Source organism: Ammodytes marinus (assembly GCF_949987685.1).
Source record: "Ammodytes marinus genome assembly, chromosome: 6".
Lineage (NCBI taxonomy): Eukaryota > Metazoa > Chordata > Actinopteri > Uranoscopiformes > Ammodytidae > Ammodytes > Ammodytes marinus.
The window spans coordinates 6,836,150-6,853,444 of record NC_137235.1 but is presented as its reverse complement, the minus strand read 5'-3'; the positions used below and the strand labels follow the sequence as shown (position 1 = coordinate 6,853,444).

At 41.0% G+C, this 17,295-nt stretch overlaps 2 protein-coding genes across 2 annotated transcripts; both read left to right on the top strand.

Annotated features, from left to right (window-relative positions):
- Positions 1-4,161: 4,161 nt before the first annotated feature.
- On the top strand, positions 4,162-4,950 carry fgfbp2b (fibroblast growth factor binding protein 2b; the record flags this gene model as incomplete). Its single annotated transcript, XM_080029900.1, has 1 exon — positions 4,162-4,950. The coding sequence occupies one exon, from the start codon at positions 4,162-4,164 to the stop codon at positions 4,948-4,950; it is 789 nt and encodes a 262-aa protein (XP_079886026.1).
- Positions 4,951-11,365: 6,415 nt separating this feature from the next.
- On the top strand, positions 11,366-13,229 carry LOC307252376 (fibroblast growth factor-binding protein 1-like). Its single transcript, XM_080030029.1, has 2 exons — positions 11,366-11,406; positions 11,740-13,229. Exon 2 carries the CDS (start codon positions 11,770-11,772, stop codon positions 12,415-12,417), a length of 648 nt encoding a protein of 215 aa, XP_079886155.1. The 5' UTR covers positions 11,366-11,406; positions 11,740-11,769; the 3' UTR covers positions 12,418-13,229.
- Positions 13,230-17,295: the final 4,066 nt, after the last annotated feature.

Here is a 17,295-nt window from a genome sequence, read left to right as displayed (position 1 = left end):
TCCCGCCAGACCGTTAGTGAGGGTCTAGTTGCTTGAGTTGTCAGAGGTTGTTTTTTTGTTTGTTTTTTCTCTACCATTTTGTGGTTTGAGAAAGAAAATTCCCAGAAGCCTCTTTGGTGTCAGGGGCCTGGTTTATAAGCACTCAAAATAAAATGATACCGCTGGAATTTGTGGTGAGGGCGCAAATCTGTGAATAAAAACTTCCGTCCTATAAGAGTGTGCTTTTGTTTTTCTTCAAGTAACACATGAAACATGACCTGGAGGGATGTAACCACTGTTCTCTGACTCTCACACACTATGAAAAAAATACACACACACAATGCAGACACCCTGATAGCATTTTAAAGGTCACAAATTATTACCCAAATGATCTGTATGTGTTAAGTCTACCTTAATGGTCTTTACGTAACATAAGCCTTGAGCCATAGGTAGGAATGAAGATGAACACATTTTATTATGTAAGAGAAGCACATGTACAACTGAGTAACACATCCACGCCCTCTAAGCACCTTCGCCAAAGTCCTTTCAAATCTCAGGAATGCAGAGAACATTCATGTAACATATACAGCGCTGAATAAGCACAGCAGCTGAAAGGGTTCAGGTCTGCTTTTGTGTAGGGGTTGACAGGTTTGCAGCGAGTGTGTGGGGGGGAACTTGGCAGTAATTGAGGTGGCGTGACGATGCAGCATCCTATCAGAGGAGGACTGCCCTAATTTTATTTAGGAAAACATCTGTGTGGGACAAAATAGCACACACATACACTTCATATGTTTACTTTGCATTCCCCGTGTCTCTTGCAGGGCAGCGTTTTTCTCTTCCCCCCAGATTGATGGCTATAAAAACTAAACTTCCTGAATGTACTGAGGGCATAATGTACTTCCATGTACACACATGTTACTTTGTATGCAGCAGCAGGCTGTGCATACACTCTCCTCTTCCGCTGTGTCCGAGCCAGCCGACTCATATAGAAAATGGACGTTTTCTTAAATGCAGCGTCTGTCTTTCTGTTTGATTGCATAAGTTAAATCTCAATGTATAGTGCCTAGTCAGGCCCTGCATTTTGAACTCAACACCTGCACACCAATTTGGCCCATGGAATGATACCTAGCCTGGCACTATAAACGTTAAGTATTTATTCAGTGTTTATTTAGGGTTTAGAGAAGTATGTGACCTTATTAAGCTCGGTGCTGAGATTTCAGTGTTTAATGTTTGGCTTTTTATTGTATTAACTACCCCATAACTACCAACCTAAACATCTTTATTTCACTTTATTTGTGTCCTCATATGACTAAAGTTTGTCTTTTCTTTAAAAGAATAATTTGAAAAAAAATTAAATAAATGTTTACTTCTATTTCCCAGATTAAGATTAGAAGATTCATCTTTCTCCGGGATATATGCAGCAGGTTGTTTTTCTGTTAATGAGATTTAGAGGTGCTAATAGGCAGATGTTGTTACCTTTGGACAGAGCCTGGTAAGCCATTTCCAGTCTTTGTGCTTAGCTAAGCTAGGCTGACCATCTGCTAAATACTTAAGATGAGAGCGTGTTATCAATCTCCACATCTAATTCTTGGCAAACAAAAACAATTGAGGCACCTGGATTCAAATGTAAGACTATAATATGTTTGTAACCAAACCTGTGGTTACAAACATTTCATAGAATTAGAGAATATACCTTAGAAAATGTTCACTTCTCTGTCACACCTAAAGTTACATAGTGCACCTTTAAGCACCTTTAAGCTAGACATTATGGTCATGTGTAACAGTTAAAGGATAACAAGAACAGAAGGAACAAAGAGTATAAAACAGCAGCAAACTCACAGAACAAATAGTCAAAGTTTAACTTGAACTTCTGAGATTTGTTTCAACAGGAAAACCTTATTCAAACACCAAATTGACATTTGGAATTACAGTAATAACTAAATATCCAGCATTTGAACAGAGACGTTCTCAACAGTAACAATAATTCACTTCAAGTGTTTAGATGAGGGTGGAAGTGTTTTTGAAAGAAGATCCTGTATTATTTAATATTTACGTTTTTTTAGCCAACTTAAACAAACACCATTTCTCGATTTAAAGAAATTGCTTAAGTTCAGAGAGTGAATGAAGTTGTGATGATGGAAGTCCCCGCGCTGTTGCATTTTCTGTGCTCACAAATTAAACTTTGAACATTGTTCAAAAAATTACGGTTTCGATTGCTTATTGGTTATGATTAAGGGTGTTGCCTAAGGGCCCACATTATACTTGCCGCGCCCTGACCGGGTATCAAACCCTGGACTCCCGTACAAATGTTATTGATGTACCTACTTAGCTATGCAGCTGCAGATTAATGGGGAAGCAGATGGTGGTATTTATCCTTTCTTTCAACGTTTAAAGTATCATCTTATTTGACAGTGACGCTATAATATAGTTTTGCTCCAACACTTAGGGGAGAACGGGGTAATATGTCACACGGGTTGGTTGTCACAATCGTTATATCTCGGAACCAGAAGGCGCTGTCTGTGAAATTTTGGTATGTAAATATCCAGAATTGGGATCAGAGATCACCCACATAGTCTTCCTTGGAGTTAGACTGCTGAATTTGAGGTGAGAGGACTGTTTGTGTTTTTCATGTCAAATTGAAAATATTTAGCTCCTCAGTATTTTTCTTCTAGGCTTTTACACAATGGGTTTATAACAAAACACTTGTTACCCATAACAAGTGTGAAGGGTAAACTATAGTTTAGATTGTGGTTAGCAAGCTAATTAGTTGTCAGATGGTTGTTGGCCTTGATGCTAGCAAGAAATTCAAGTTGGGTTTGGTCGTCACATTTTTTGTCACACGTTATTCAAATGCTGCAGCCAGAAAAGGAACCCAATAACGAAAGAAATTGTCAAGGTGTATCCTCACTGACACCCCAGAGAAGGAAAGAATAGAGCAGGAAAAGGCAGCTAGCATGCAAAAGAAAAAAGGGCAACAAAATCGAACAACCCAGTGCATCCCAAACTAGACCAGCTGCCAAGGTAAGTTATGTAGGCCTATTTGTCAACTTGACAATGCAATTCAACTTTCAAATTTAGTTCTACTTTCTTGCCTTCTTTGTAAGATTATTCCCATTAAGATAACATTGTGACAAACAACCCCATAGTGTGTGACAACCGACCCCTTGATGGGGTTGGTTGTCACAATGTGTAAGGGTGTCTTTAGTTGATGAGCAATTCTCACTAGAGTAAAAAGTGTGCCTACTTACCCCGTTCTCCCCTAATTGATATTGAACCATTCCCATCCATCAATGTATATAATTTCTGTAACATTTAACCTGACATGCGTACCTTGGCAGCGCTTGGAGCTTTATGAACATCAGAATTTCAGGACAAAGTCTGGCTGCACAGCTTAAATTTGTTAAGACAAAAGGAGAATTTATGTGTGTGTGTGTGTGCGTGCGTGCTTGCTTGCGTGTGCGTGTGTGTTCATGTGCGTGTAGCTCTGTTATTGTTAGGGGTGCAGCAACAAAGTCACTGCAATCATCAGATGAACATGATGAAGCTGTTGTAATTACCGGGTCACAGATCAACTTTAAATCCTCAGCAAATAACTTCAGGTTGCAAATTGGCTCCGGGCCCTCAGTCTTCTCCCCCTCCTCGCCACCTATCAATAGTCAAAGGACCTCTTATGTGACTCTTTTTCACCACATTTGCCGTCCTTCTTGCTTCTCTCCATCCCCCCTCGACTCCCACAGGCCCGTCAACAGCTTCCCCTCCCTCCATATTCCCCCTCTCTTAGTTTATGTTCTCCCCCTCCTTTCATCCATCTTAACCATCACTTATTTTTTTCTCGTTTTTTCAAAGTTTTGAATATACCACACCAATATGTGTGTGTGTGTGTGTGTGTGTGTGTGTGTGTGTGTGTGTGTGTGTGTGTGTGTGTGTGTGTGTGTGTGTGTGTGTGTGTGTGTGTGTGTGTGTGTGTGTGTGTGCGCGTGTGTGTGTGTGTGTGTGTTTGGGTGGGGGTGTTGGGGTCAGAGGACCTAGAGGAGGAGTTTGAGAGTCACCTGAATAATGCTCTCTTTGTGAGCCTGGACCTTATAAAGCCACACTCCGATGCCTCCAACCCTTGCACACCTTAACCCTTCTGTGTGGACTCATACATTTATCCCATCCATCACTTACACACCTCACAGCACCATGAGAAGCAAGATGAGAGTGGTGCTGCTCTTCCTGGCGGCGACTGTTTGTCTGTCGTACGCTCAGACCAACAACAGTAGCAACGACAACAACAACAGGCAGCAGCAGCAGAATCAGAATCAGCAGAATCAGAATCAGCAGCAGCAGAACCAGCAACGCAGCATCTGGGACGACCCCATCCGATTCACCACCAAGACCAAAGACACCTGCACCATGGTGGTGTCCGGGGCCGGGGACTATACTCGCCTGCGTGTCTCCTGCAAAGGTCCCAGCCAGGGCCAGACCCCCGGCCGCTCCTACTACTGCGACTTCCAGGGAAAACCCAACCAGTGCCGCGCATACAACCAGAACCCTCGCCACTTCTTCACCCAAATGATGTGGGACATGAGGAAGCTGAGCCACGCCTGCCAGGGACCCAAGGTCTACCGCCCGGCCATGTGCAAGAAGTACCCTGACGAGGCCCAGATGAGCTTCCTGGCCTCCTGGCCCAAGACCACCACCCCCAAGCCCTCCAAGCCCGTCCAGGAGCCCCGTAAGCCGGCCGTGCCCGCCCAGACCAAGCCAGTCACCACCCCTAAACCTTCCAAGCCCCAGCAGCAGAACCCCGTCAAACCCCAGCCAGGCAACAAGGGACCCCAGGCCAAGAAGACCACCCCCAAGCCCGGAAAGACCACTACCCGTCCCACAGAGCAGCCCGACTCCAAGGCCTCCAAAATGGCCAACGAGTACTGCTGGAAGAGCTTCCACGGAGTCTGCACCTACTTCATCAGCTGGTTCCACCAGAACTAAGATCACACCGCAGACACAGGTGAGTGAAGGGGAAATTAAGATTGAGAAAAAGAATGCTAGAGAGAATTTTGGTAGGAAGAAGTGGCCTGGAAAAGATGTGAGAGAAATATGAAAAGTTTTGGTTGTTTTGGTGTGCATAAGTGAAACCATAAAACCATAAATCATCAGTAGTGGCAGTCAGTGATCATTTGCAAAAATAAAAAGGTAGATCAAATGTTATTCATACACTCAGTTAGGATGTTTTAGACCCATGTTGGTAAAAATCAACTCCAAGTCCAAGTCTGTCTCTAAGTGAATGGATAACTTTTAATGAATGAATGAATGAGTTGATGATTAAATCTTTATGTTGAATGATAAAAAAAAAATCAAAAGCCAATTTCAACATGACACACACACTATACCCTTTCGAAAAAAGATTGGAAGGGGCCTTGGCTTCTCAAGTCCTAACCCCATTCTTCACCATTAACACCTGTAAATTGTTAAATGATAAACTCAATTCTCTTAGCTTCTCTAAGCTGGCTGCCCATTCACAAGAGAAACAAACTGTATCTTGTATTATTTACAAAATCCTTCAATTGTGTTTTTTTTTGTTGGTTGTTTCAGGTTGGAAACACCAGCGATGGACCCGGTCACAACTCTCCTCGTCTATCTCCAGCCCCTCCGCTATCTGTGTGGGAGCCACCTGGAGTCATTACATCGCCTTGTGAGGTCCGACTCCCCCACAATGCAGCAGCAGCATCTTGCAGGGCTGAGCCAAGAAAAGAACACTTGACCGACAACTGTTTACGGTTAGCGGATGAATCTGCGTGTGCTGTCATGTAGTGAACAATGTCATTTTTTATCTTTTTTTGTAAGAATACTACACACAGCAAGGCAAAAGGGAAAATATGGCAGGCATGTGATTTCTGTTTGTATATGATGTAAAATTCCCTCTTCATGTGTCACTCAAATGTTCCAACGACAGTGAAAATAAATTGTGAAGGTAAAGAGAATAAAGTCAGAGTGGAGACCTCTCCTCTACGTATGTGTCGCTCTCTTTCTTCTGCTGCTAACCTTAAAACAACCAGCGAGTTTACACACTGGGTCATTCAAAGGAGTCCTTGTTTAGGGGTTTTTTTGGTCGCCCGGCTGTAACAACATGTCTGCAGCCCTGGCAGGAGGAAGTCATTAGGCGACAGACACAGTTAGATTGAACCCAGACGGCAGCGAAAGATAATGTAGCCCAGTCCCAGAGTGAGTGTCTGAGCACAGCTAAACACTTCTTTGTATGACCTGATGAATTGGGTCTTAAGAGCTGCCGTGTGTAGGAACAGAGGTCGTCTGTGTCGAGCGGAAACTAATGTGGCTGAAGTGCCTCCGTGTTGTTTTCCCACATTACACACACACACACAGGCAAAGAAACACACACACACACACACAGTGGAGCAGGATGCTGCCAACCATTACTTGTCACACAAAAAATACACAAACTTAATATTTTAAAATGTATTTTAAATTCTCATGGGCAACCCAAAGTTTCCACAGACACTACGAATCTTAAGCAGAAGTTTAAGGGAAAAACCTCTTCACCACAAAGCACCGATAATATTTCCATCTGACGGCATGCTACAGCTGTATATTATTTCACTTAAAGACATTTTATACTTTCAATAAAAGGAACAAGCTTTGGGAATAAACAGCATGCAAGAATTTGAAACAGTGTGGAGTAAGAGGATTTTTATCAATTTTAATTCATTTAAACTGTATGTATGTAAGAGTTTAAAATCACCTGATAGATCTGACTTCTAAACTACATCAATGGTACTAAAGAAAATGTTACATGTTCACCATATAGCTGCTAACATTCAAGCATGTTGATCCAAGTGTTTGTAATGCTTGAAATTGAAAATAATTCAATGACTTTATTCAATATTATGAGACAAAATGAAGTAAAAGTGGACAAACAACTTTCAACATGCACACGTTTTATTGATTGCTCAAAATAATGAAAGTGAGAGCAGCTCAAAAAGAGTGTTTTGTATTCATTCATTATTAACAATAACATGAATATTTATTGAATATATACTGCCTTTTACAGACTTGTATTCATTCTTCCCTGATGAATCAAATAGCTTTATTAATCAAGCTGTGGCAACCAAGAGATGGTGCTGCATCAGGCAGAGAGAAAAATATGAGTTTTCATGTAAAGCCCTCTATCTTGTGTCCCCATAATGTGTTATACTCTCTTACGTCCCCATAATCTAATTCATACTCTCTCTCACACACACACACACACACACACAAACACACACACACACACACAGTCCCTGCTACTGTTTACTTACAGTAAATCCTTTACTATTACCGTCATGGTGAGTCAGTAATGAACTACTGTAACTTGTGCTGTTATTGGACATGGGCCCAGATGAGGCTTATACAGCTCCTTCCTTGTTACGCTGGAGTCTTTGGTGAAAGCTTATGACAGGGTGGACTGGATTTTTTAGCCTTACCTTAGGCATAATGAGTGATATGCTGTGAGTCATATGTAGGTCAACTTCAACGCATTAAAAACACCAAATTTACAACATAAAAACTACATTAATTTCAACTTATGAATGCATAAAATTGTAAATTATATTTATGTTTTCACCTGCGTCAACAGGTGAGTAAAATCCCAGCTGTTGGAAAGTGGGGTCATGGTCAGGTCAGGTCTGCTCTCTCCATAACATCAGTTGTTCAGGCATGTGGAGTCACGGAGCAATGAGCATGTTTCATTTATAGTTACATAACTTTATTTATACATCATGTAAAGGCATGATGAGAAAACCAGATATAGGTGCTGTTTCAGTGTTTGCACACAGTGTCTCATTCAGGTCTGTAACCCATTACAATCCATTCCAAAGACAAAATAAAAGTATTTCTTTCTGATTTACAATTGTATATACTTTAAATGGGGGGGGGGGACAGTTGGAATGAAGCCGTCTTCATTTTTCTTACATTCGTCTTTGTGTGTATAGATAGTAAAACTATATTTTTTAACCTTGAACTGTAATAAAGTGATAAAACCCCCTGTATTAAACTGAGGCTGTCGACTAAGATGAAGGCTTCTTCTGACATCTCTGAGTGAGTACATAAAGGAGCCCGCTCAGTTCATAGCAAGACATCAAAGGAGGAACTTAAGAGTTTATGGGGAGAATAGGAGCGCACGTCTGGTAAATGTATTACTTTTAGACATATAAAAGTGCTGAAGACGGGACAAAGGAAAGTTAGAGTCAGTGTCTGCCTTGGAAACAAATGAAAAAAGTATCTGTAGTCCTATCAGAACCCACTCAGAGATCATGTCATTTTTCATCAGGAATTTGCTGACAGACCTTTATATTGTCCTGCTGCTTATGGCACCCAGCCCGTTTGGGCCTACTGCACTATGAACAAAAACAACAACCAGAATGTACAATTCCATAAATTCCAAATGGAACAATACATTTCCATGAGAGAAATGTCTCATTCTGATGGACACAGTGTTACTGTGCATTTTCTGTAAATCTTGTCAAGACAAAAATCATCTCATTAAAGAGCCAACTCAACTATATTTCCTTCATTTTTTTTACAGTGGTGTTTCAAATTCATTCATAACTTATTTGTTATCCCATTATGGTTCAACCAAATGCAAAACATAAACATTTATCTTGTGTAAAATTCATCTGACGATATAGTTAATTGGCCACATCTAAGGAATGCCTTAAAAGGTGCTCTCTATCAAAGGCATGCAGTTTAGACATGTCATGTCAGGCAAGATCAGAAGGAACACATTTCCTTCTTTAAAAAAAAACTATTGCCAAGATATTTCACAGTGGATTTGCATGAAGGTATGCACAGTACAGTGTTTGTGTGTTGTTGAGGCGTGAACTGCGGGCTTGCTGAAGCATCCATGTATAATACTGTGCAAGATCGTACTAAGATTCAAAAGAAGCAGCATTACGAACAACAACACTTGGCATTTTTGGTAAGTTATAGTTTGTTTATGTGATCTATATGTAAAGTATTGCAGTAGTATGGCTTTGATTCTTCAAACAGTAGATTCTTAATGTATTGCAGGTTTTAATTGCACCTGTCTTATGCATAATTGTGTTTTTTTTTTAATCTAGAAGAGAAAAACAGATATAAATATTTATGTGAACAACTTATAAGCTTGCTCTGTCCTCACAGGCAATAACTTGTCTTGACTGCTAATGAAATGGAGTTTCTGCTGAAGACCTTCACCTCCCTGTTGCTCTTGGCTTTCTTCATTGGATGTCAGCAGGTCTCTCTGTCCTCTGGTGCTACAGAGCCTGCAGCGCTAGGCGGCGGAAAATTCTCCATCAATGCCAAGATGCATTGTATCTGGAGGGCGAGAGATGACGTTGAGGACACGGTCAAGCTGTCGGTCAAATGTGAGAACCAGGACGCACGCGTTACAGGCGGAGTCACCGATCTAAAGTGTGAATACAAGGCCAGACCTCAGCGCTGCCCGGGCTACCTGTCTGACCCCGGGGGCTTCTGGAAACATGTGGCCCGCGCACTCAGGAGGAGAAAAGACAAAGTGTGCAGGGACGAGCGCGCGCTGGTGAAGGCTGGTATGTGTAAACACGCGCCACAGGAAGCCCACTTCAGGATGTTCTTTTTAAGCTCCTTAACCACCACTTGGTCTACTTCTTGAAATTACTATAAAAAGAAAGAAATAGGGTTCTGAATTATAGTTATAAGATGTAATGGCATGCCAATCAGTTGTCTTTAAAGTGACTATGAGGAAATTTCGGTGTTGTTGATTCTAGTGCCCCCTTTGGACAAAAGCAGTAGTGTTCTTTTGACACCAGCGCCTGCTGTTCTAAAGATCCTAGCCATGCATGCATTTGTTTTGGAAGCGAGTGAAAGAGAGACTGCAGGATACAAACACAAATCCTGAATTCAAAACATGCTCAATTCTTCAGCATTAAAATAAATGATCATATTGTTAATTTAACAAATGTCCAAAGCAGAATTCTTATTTTATTTGTGTGTATTGACTGATTTGTTAAGAATGTCTGTCTTAAAATTAAAAAAACTTCAATACCCATTTCACCCACAATCCAGCAGGGGGTGCTGCAGCCCCTTCAGCAGCCACTTTAAATGCCTATGCATTACAGGGACCTCTGGGTGCCACCATAGATAGTATATAAAAGGGTGCCACACGTACTGGAAAATGAATTGTCCTCTACATTATTAAGTAGTTGAAAGTTCCCAGTGTGCTTTTCATTACAGCGTCAACAACATACTAATCTTAACCTGGGTTTAAAAACTTCACCATAATTGACTCGACTTTTTGCACACTGTGCCCCTTTTATTCTTTTTGCCTGCGCTGCACCTCAGAGTCCGCCTCGGATCCAGCATCTGCCTATTTATTATTTATTATGTATATTTATTTATGTAGGTTATACATCTCTTATCTGTTACAAAGGGCTCATCAAAACCCATTTTATAAGTGAGCATTTTTGTAGATTCTAGACCATTGTGTTTGTTTGTATTTTGTATGTTGTGGATTGTTCTGTCTGGTCTCTCCTTGTGCTTTTATTGTAAACATTTCTACTGCTTTTGCTCTTTCCTATTTCTGTTTTATTGCAATTCACTTTATAGTGTTTGTTCTGTCTCTCGTTCTGTTTCATAGTGTATGTGTTTTGTGGTGTTGTTGTTTTTGCATACACACTCAGTACTCAGTGTGGTGCTATATAAATAAAAGTTGACTTACTTACATAGGGGAATACATGTAACAATGTGTATTGTAACCTATTCAATTTCCTTTTCATTTGTTTTTGTTTTGGCAATTTAAATTTTCCATAAGAATGTTCTTCTTCAATCACACTCGTGTGTATGGTATCTCTTCAAACTTGTATCTAACATTAACAGAATTTATTGTTATTTTTTTGCCCTCTGCTTTGGTAACATAACAAGACAAGCCTCTTTACTCAAAGTAAAGGGCCAGGAGCTCCTCATGGATTAATGGAGCAGCAGATTGGTGGAAAAGTCGGAGTCGAGCCTCCAAGACTGTGCACGTGTGCGCGTGTGACAGAGGTGGGGGTTAAAAAGCGGTGACCAGGCTTGTTCAAGCTATGTAGAATAAATCCGCAGCCCTATACGTCGTCAGTTTTGATTTACAGTCTCTTTGATCTGCAGCTAATCTCCCTGTTGAAGGCGGGAGTTTAGTTTGGACGTGCCAGCTCATGCCAGAACAAAACACATTCCGGTGTAAAAAAAAAAAAAAAAAAAAAAGAAAGAAAGAAACTTGCGTGGATTTTTCTCAATGAAATTGCATGGAAGTGTGTGGCCTACGTGCGTGTGTTTTTGGGCGGGAACTGTGGGCGTGCCGCAGCATCTTTGTATGAAAGCCATGTGCGAGACCACAGAGAGCCACAAGAAGCAGCTTTTTACGCACAGCTTTACGCACAGAAACACTTGTCATTTTCGGTAAGTAAAACTCGGTATATGTGTCTTTCTTGTATGTTTAGTGTTAATATACTATACTGTAGTGTGATCTCATTACTTTTGAGTGTTTGAATCTGACATCTTTAGAGAAAAAAGTTGTAATATTTTCCATTTTCCATTTTAAAACTTTTTCAAGGTCTGAGCCTTTTTTTATATCACTCTTCCGTTTTTTTAAATTAATACCTTTTCTGCTTAAAGAAGATATGTTACATGACTTTTTGGATAAGAATGTTTTGCATCTTTAGAGAAAAAAAATATAAATATTTTCCTGTGAACAGTCTCATTTTTAAGGTGCTCAATTCTTTGTGCTTTCAGGTAATACGTTGTCTGCTAAAAGAAGATACTATGTTTCTGCTGAGGGCTTTCGCTCCCTGGTTGCTGTTGGCCTTCCTCGGACAACAGGCCTCTCTCTCCTACGGTGCGCGCAATAAGCACCGAGGTGCTGACCCCACCGGACTGACCTCATCCCCGGGCAGAGCGCAGAGGAGCGGGAAGTCTGCAGCCACCGGCCGGGGAAAGTTCTCCATCGACAACGAGGAGATGCAGTGCACCTGGGCGGCTAAGGACGTCGGCGGGGACACGGTCAAACTGACGGTCAAATGCGAGAACCAGGAGGCCCGCATTAAAGGCGGAGTCACTGATATGGATTGCGAATACAACGGCAAACCTCAGCTGTGCCCGGGCTACCAGTCTAACCCCAAGGGATACTGGAAACAGGTGGCGCGCGTCTTCAAAAGGCTCCAGGACAGAGTGTGTAAGGACGAGCAGGCGCTGGTGAGGGCTGTCATGTGTAAGCGCGCGCCACGGGAGGCCAACTTCAAACTGGACGTTGGAAGCTCCTCCATGGCGGCTCAGTCCGGAGAACCGGAGATTGCCAAGCCGAGCGCGTGCAGAGGGAAGGCTGAGAGGCTCAAGAAAGCGGAGCATCACTGCGGCGGTTGGGCCAGTGTTTGCTCATTCTTCTTCTCCATGGTGCAAAGTGAAGATTGTTAAAACTTCAGATGAACAGACTGAAAGCAGCAGGATTCATTTGTTCGTTACACATACGCATAATCTGTCAACAAATCCTTTCTAATTCTAATCAATAATAGTCAGATATTCTCTCTTCAGTGTGCATTTTACAATAATCTGAAATGAAAGCACTATTTTATTTGCATTAACAGCATGTGGTGAAAAGAAACTAATACTTTCCCTCAAAAGTAAAATTTTAAGGCACTTGTGTGGAATTCAAGCTACTTGAAACACACATTTATTGGCAGTTTAAGCAACTTTACAGAATTGCTCACTTATCAATTTGAATATAGAGTAGCCTATAATAACATAACACTCAGGACATATGCATAGGGATTACATTGAATTTTAACTGTTGATAAAGCTTCTTTTGTTATTTTTCTTTTGAATGTTTAGACTTTTTTAACTTTTGAATGTCCAGACATTAAAGGGAAGCAACACAACATTATATTTACATATATGAATACAGGTACACATTACACCAATTAAAGTATCTTATACATTTGATCTTTTAACACAGATACAAACCAAATTAAGGTTGAAATGTTGTCAGTGTTTTGAATCATGGATCTTAAGAATAATGTCCGCTTTGTAGACAGAGAACTGTAGTAAATCTTTGACTGTTTTAAAAAACAATAGAGTATTTTTATAGTGTGTTTTTTGTTTTATTACTGAATACTTCTTGCACCACTGTTTATTTCACAGAAGATTGATAATTACTATGATAGTAGAGCCATAGGTACTTTCTTCTACCTCTGTCCAATCAATCAAATGTAAACACCACTGTATTTATGCTCCACAAATAAATATTTTATATTTATACAATGTGTCTTATTGCCTTGAAGAATGTGTGACTTTAAATAAGGGAGAGTGAGGGTTAGGTAGGGGGAACGTATAAACACTCATGTATGGGTGGGAGGTGACAAATGGATTTTATATGAAAAGTGCCACCCCAAAAAATAAATGTTATAGTTTTTCCCTCTGATCAAGTCCTACATAGCTTATTTTGTTAAAACAACATGTTTCCAACTAATGCAAATCAAATCAACCTTGGTGTCAATTTGCTTCATTTCAGTGCAGATTTCTATTTCCTACACATTAAAACATGTGATTCTCTTTCCTCCCAAGGACTCACAGCTGTCTCACACTCCCCTTAACATTTCTTTGTTATCACAATAGAAAAAAAGTAACGCTTCAAAACCAAAATGGCTGTTTGTCAGTAAAAATGTACCTTTTCTAAAAGGTCAACAGTGTTACAAGTGGCAGAAGTCTTATAATTCTTAAAGCATGATGGCTAGACAATTTGTACTGGCAAATCTTTTGACATTAGTTTCAGTGGTTGATATCAAACCATATTTGCTTTATAAGCTGACAAGTTTACTCAGAGCAAAAAAAACAATCCCATCTGCTTCCCTGATTCTTTATGCTAAAAAAAACACTTTTTTTCACAGAGTAAACTGTGTGAATTACACCACTTACGTAAGTCTACCCATCCACTGCTGACATGCCCTCAGGTTAAGGCTCATGATGAAAGACTCACTGAACGTGGCGTCTTAATATAAAGCTTGTTCCTTCCAGTTTCCGGCAGCAGCCTCTAATTACTTTCTCAGTGACAGCAGCCAGCTGCATTAGGACTAATTTATATAGTATATAGGACGTAAATACTGCGATGATCCAGCTGTGTGAGCACATGTGTGTCAGGGCTGGAACAAGTGCAACCACAGATGTGGAGTTTTATGCTTTCCTGTCTGCTCTTGACCTCCTTGACCTCTGACCCGCTGCTCTTTGTCCCATCAGACAGGCACTTAAAAAAATCGCCAACTGGAGAGTGATTTCCACCTTTTAACGGAAGTCCCCCTCCCCTTGATGGCACAAATGGGGATTTTTGTAGACATATTGTTTTACCGACTCCTTCTCCACAGCTCAAGGACACATTCCAGGAAGGAGGAAGTAGTTAGAGGTCAGAGGTGAAGCAGGAAATGAGGATAGCATCCAACAGTCTTCTGGGCTTTTTGTCTTTTATCTCTTTGCTCCTCCAGCCTTTGATCCAAAGGAGATCCCCCAGCAGGATAATGGACTCCTGTGTGGTAGAGTTGAGATACTGACGTTTCTGCTCAGATGATTTTAAGTAACTGTATAGTCGCTCATTGATCTGTTTTACATCATCGTAAACTGAACACCATTGGGTTTGTAATGTTGGTCAGACAAAAGACGCTATTTACATCTTGAAAACAGTAGCTGACAAGCAATATATATATTTTTTTCTTTTCTTTTTTTTTCCTTTATTTAACCTCGAAAGATCAATTGAGGGGTATTACAATGACGTCGAGTTAAATATCACCTCAAGATACAAGTTGCTGTTGAGGAGCTCTTAATATCTTGTTCCTCATGTATTTTGGTTAAGTGCTTTTTCCCAAAAGTTTCCAAATTTTGAAGATATCATCAATTCGAAGACTGTAAGCCTGCAATTTCATAATAATGTGGTGATAACACGACTTACTTTATAAACTGAAAAGGTAAGTTTTCTTAGCATACAAGTTGCTTACTGACACGTTGGAAGTTACATTTGACATTACATTTACTTAATTTAGATTTGTGTTTCGTGACAATTAACAAATGTAGGTTCAATATTCTCCAACAACTCCTGAGAGAAATAGCTGGTTCTTGTATAATGTTGTTTCAGTGTTCCGCAATATGACATTGTTTCACACACTTAAAGGTCAACAATTCTGATTCATGATCTGGTAAGAACATCCACTGGATTGTAACATGGATTAATAACATGTTTGCTCTTGATAGTAAGGTGTGTGAGGGTGTAATTCCTGTCTCTATCATTTGTCATGGCTTTGAGAAGAATTTGCTTGTAGGCAGTGCAGTTGTACAGTACAGTGTGTATCAGGGTGTAGTGGAACTCACACACATTCACGCACACATGTCAAACAGAATGTCAAAACCACAGCGAGAGGCTGCTTCAAAGTAGATAACGATCAGAGATTTTTGCTTGACTTCAATCATTATCTTTTTGGGGAGTGTTTTGTTGGACTGAACTCTGCAGGTTAGAGAGTCAAAAGTAAAGCGTGGAAATCTATTTCAAGATCCTGCTTTATTCATTAAACTTTTACCTACAGACAATATTGACAGAAGAAAAATCAATTGTTCTCTCACAAAACAGCAAACAAGTGCCATGACCGGCTCCGCAGATGATCTTAGACAAAAATGTACAGTATCTCACAAAAGTGAGTACACCTCCCACATTTCTTCAAATATTTCATTATATTTCTTCATGGGACAACACTAAAGAAATGACCCTTTGATACAATGTAAAGTAGTCAGTGTACAGCTTGTATAACAGTGTTCATTTACTGTTCCCTCAAATTAACTTGACACACAGCCATTAATGTCTAAAGTGCTGGCAATTAAAGTGAATACACCCCTGAGTGAAAATGTCCAAATTGCGCCCAAAGTGTCAATATTTTGTGTGGCCACCATTATTTTCCAGCACTGCCTTAACCTTCTTGGGCATGGAGTTCACCAGAGCTTCCCAGGTTGCCACTGGAATCTTCTTCCACTCATTCATAACGACATCACGGAGCTGGTGGATATTAGAGACCTTGCGCTCCTCCACCTTCAGTTTGAGGATGCCCCAAAGCTGCTCAATAGGGTTTAGGTCTGGAGACATGCTTGGCCAGTCCATCACATTTACCCTCAGCTTCTGTAGCAAGGCAGTGGTCATCTTGGAGGTGTGTTTGGGGTCGTTATCATGTTGCAATAGTGCCCTGCAGCCCAGTTTACGAAGGTTGAGTGCACTTGCTCAGGGTCATATCCAGAGGTTGGCTTTGGAAAATAGAACTATGAATACCGCCAGCATTGCTGCAGGGCTTGAAGGGGTTGGGGGTCAACCTGTCAGTGCTCAGACCATACGCCACACACTGCATCATACTGGTCTGCATGGCTGTCGTCCCAGAAGGAAGCCTCTTCTAAAGATGATGCAAAAGAAAGCCCGCAAACAGTTTGCTGAAGACGAGCAGACTACGGACATGGATTACTGCAACCATGTCCTGTCGTCTGATGAGACCAAGATAAACTTATTTGGTTCAGATGGTGTCAAGTGTATGGGGCGACAACCAAGTGAGGAGTACAAAGACAAGTGTGTCTTGTCTATAGTCAAGCATGGTGGTTGGAGTGTCATGGTCTGGGGCTAAATGAGTGCTGCCAGCACTGGGGAACTACAGTTCACTGAATGCCAACATGTACTGTGCCATACTGAAGCAGAGCATGATCCCCTCCCTTCGTAAACCGGGCTGCAGGGCAGTATTGCAACATGATAACGACCCCAAACGACCACTGCCTTGCTAAAAAAGATGAGGGTAAAGGTGATGGACTGGCCTAGCATGTCTCCAGACCTAAACCCTATTGAGCAGCTTTGGGGCATCCTAAAACCGAAGGTGGAGGAGCGTAAAGTCTCTAATATCCACCAGCTCCTTGATGTCGTCATGAATTAGTGGAAGAGGATTCCAGTGGCAACCTGTTAAGCTCTGGTGAACTCCATGCCTAAGAGGGTTAAGGCAGTGCTGGAAAAATATAGTGGCCACACAAAATATTAATACTTTGGGCCCAATTTGGACATCTTCACTAAGGGGTGTACTCACTTTTGTTGCCAGCACTTTAGACATTAATGGCTGTGTGGTCGAGTTATATTTTGAGGGGACAGTGAATTAACACTGTTATACAAGCTGTACACTGACTACTTTACATTGTATCAAAGTGTCATTTCTTCAGTGTTGTCCCATGAAGAGATACAATGAAATATTTGAAGAAATGTGAGGGGTGTACTCACTTTTTTGAGATACTGTATCTTAA

What these genes read in the sequence shown, in the direction of transcription:
- LOC307252376 (XM_080030029.1), top strand. Translation starts at nt 11,770, where the DNA reads ATGTTTCTGCTGAGGGCTTTCGCTCCCTGGTTGCTGTTGGCCTTCCTC.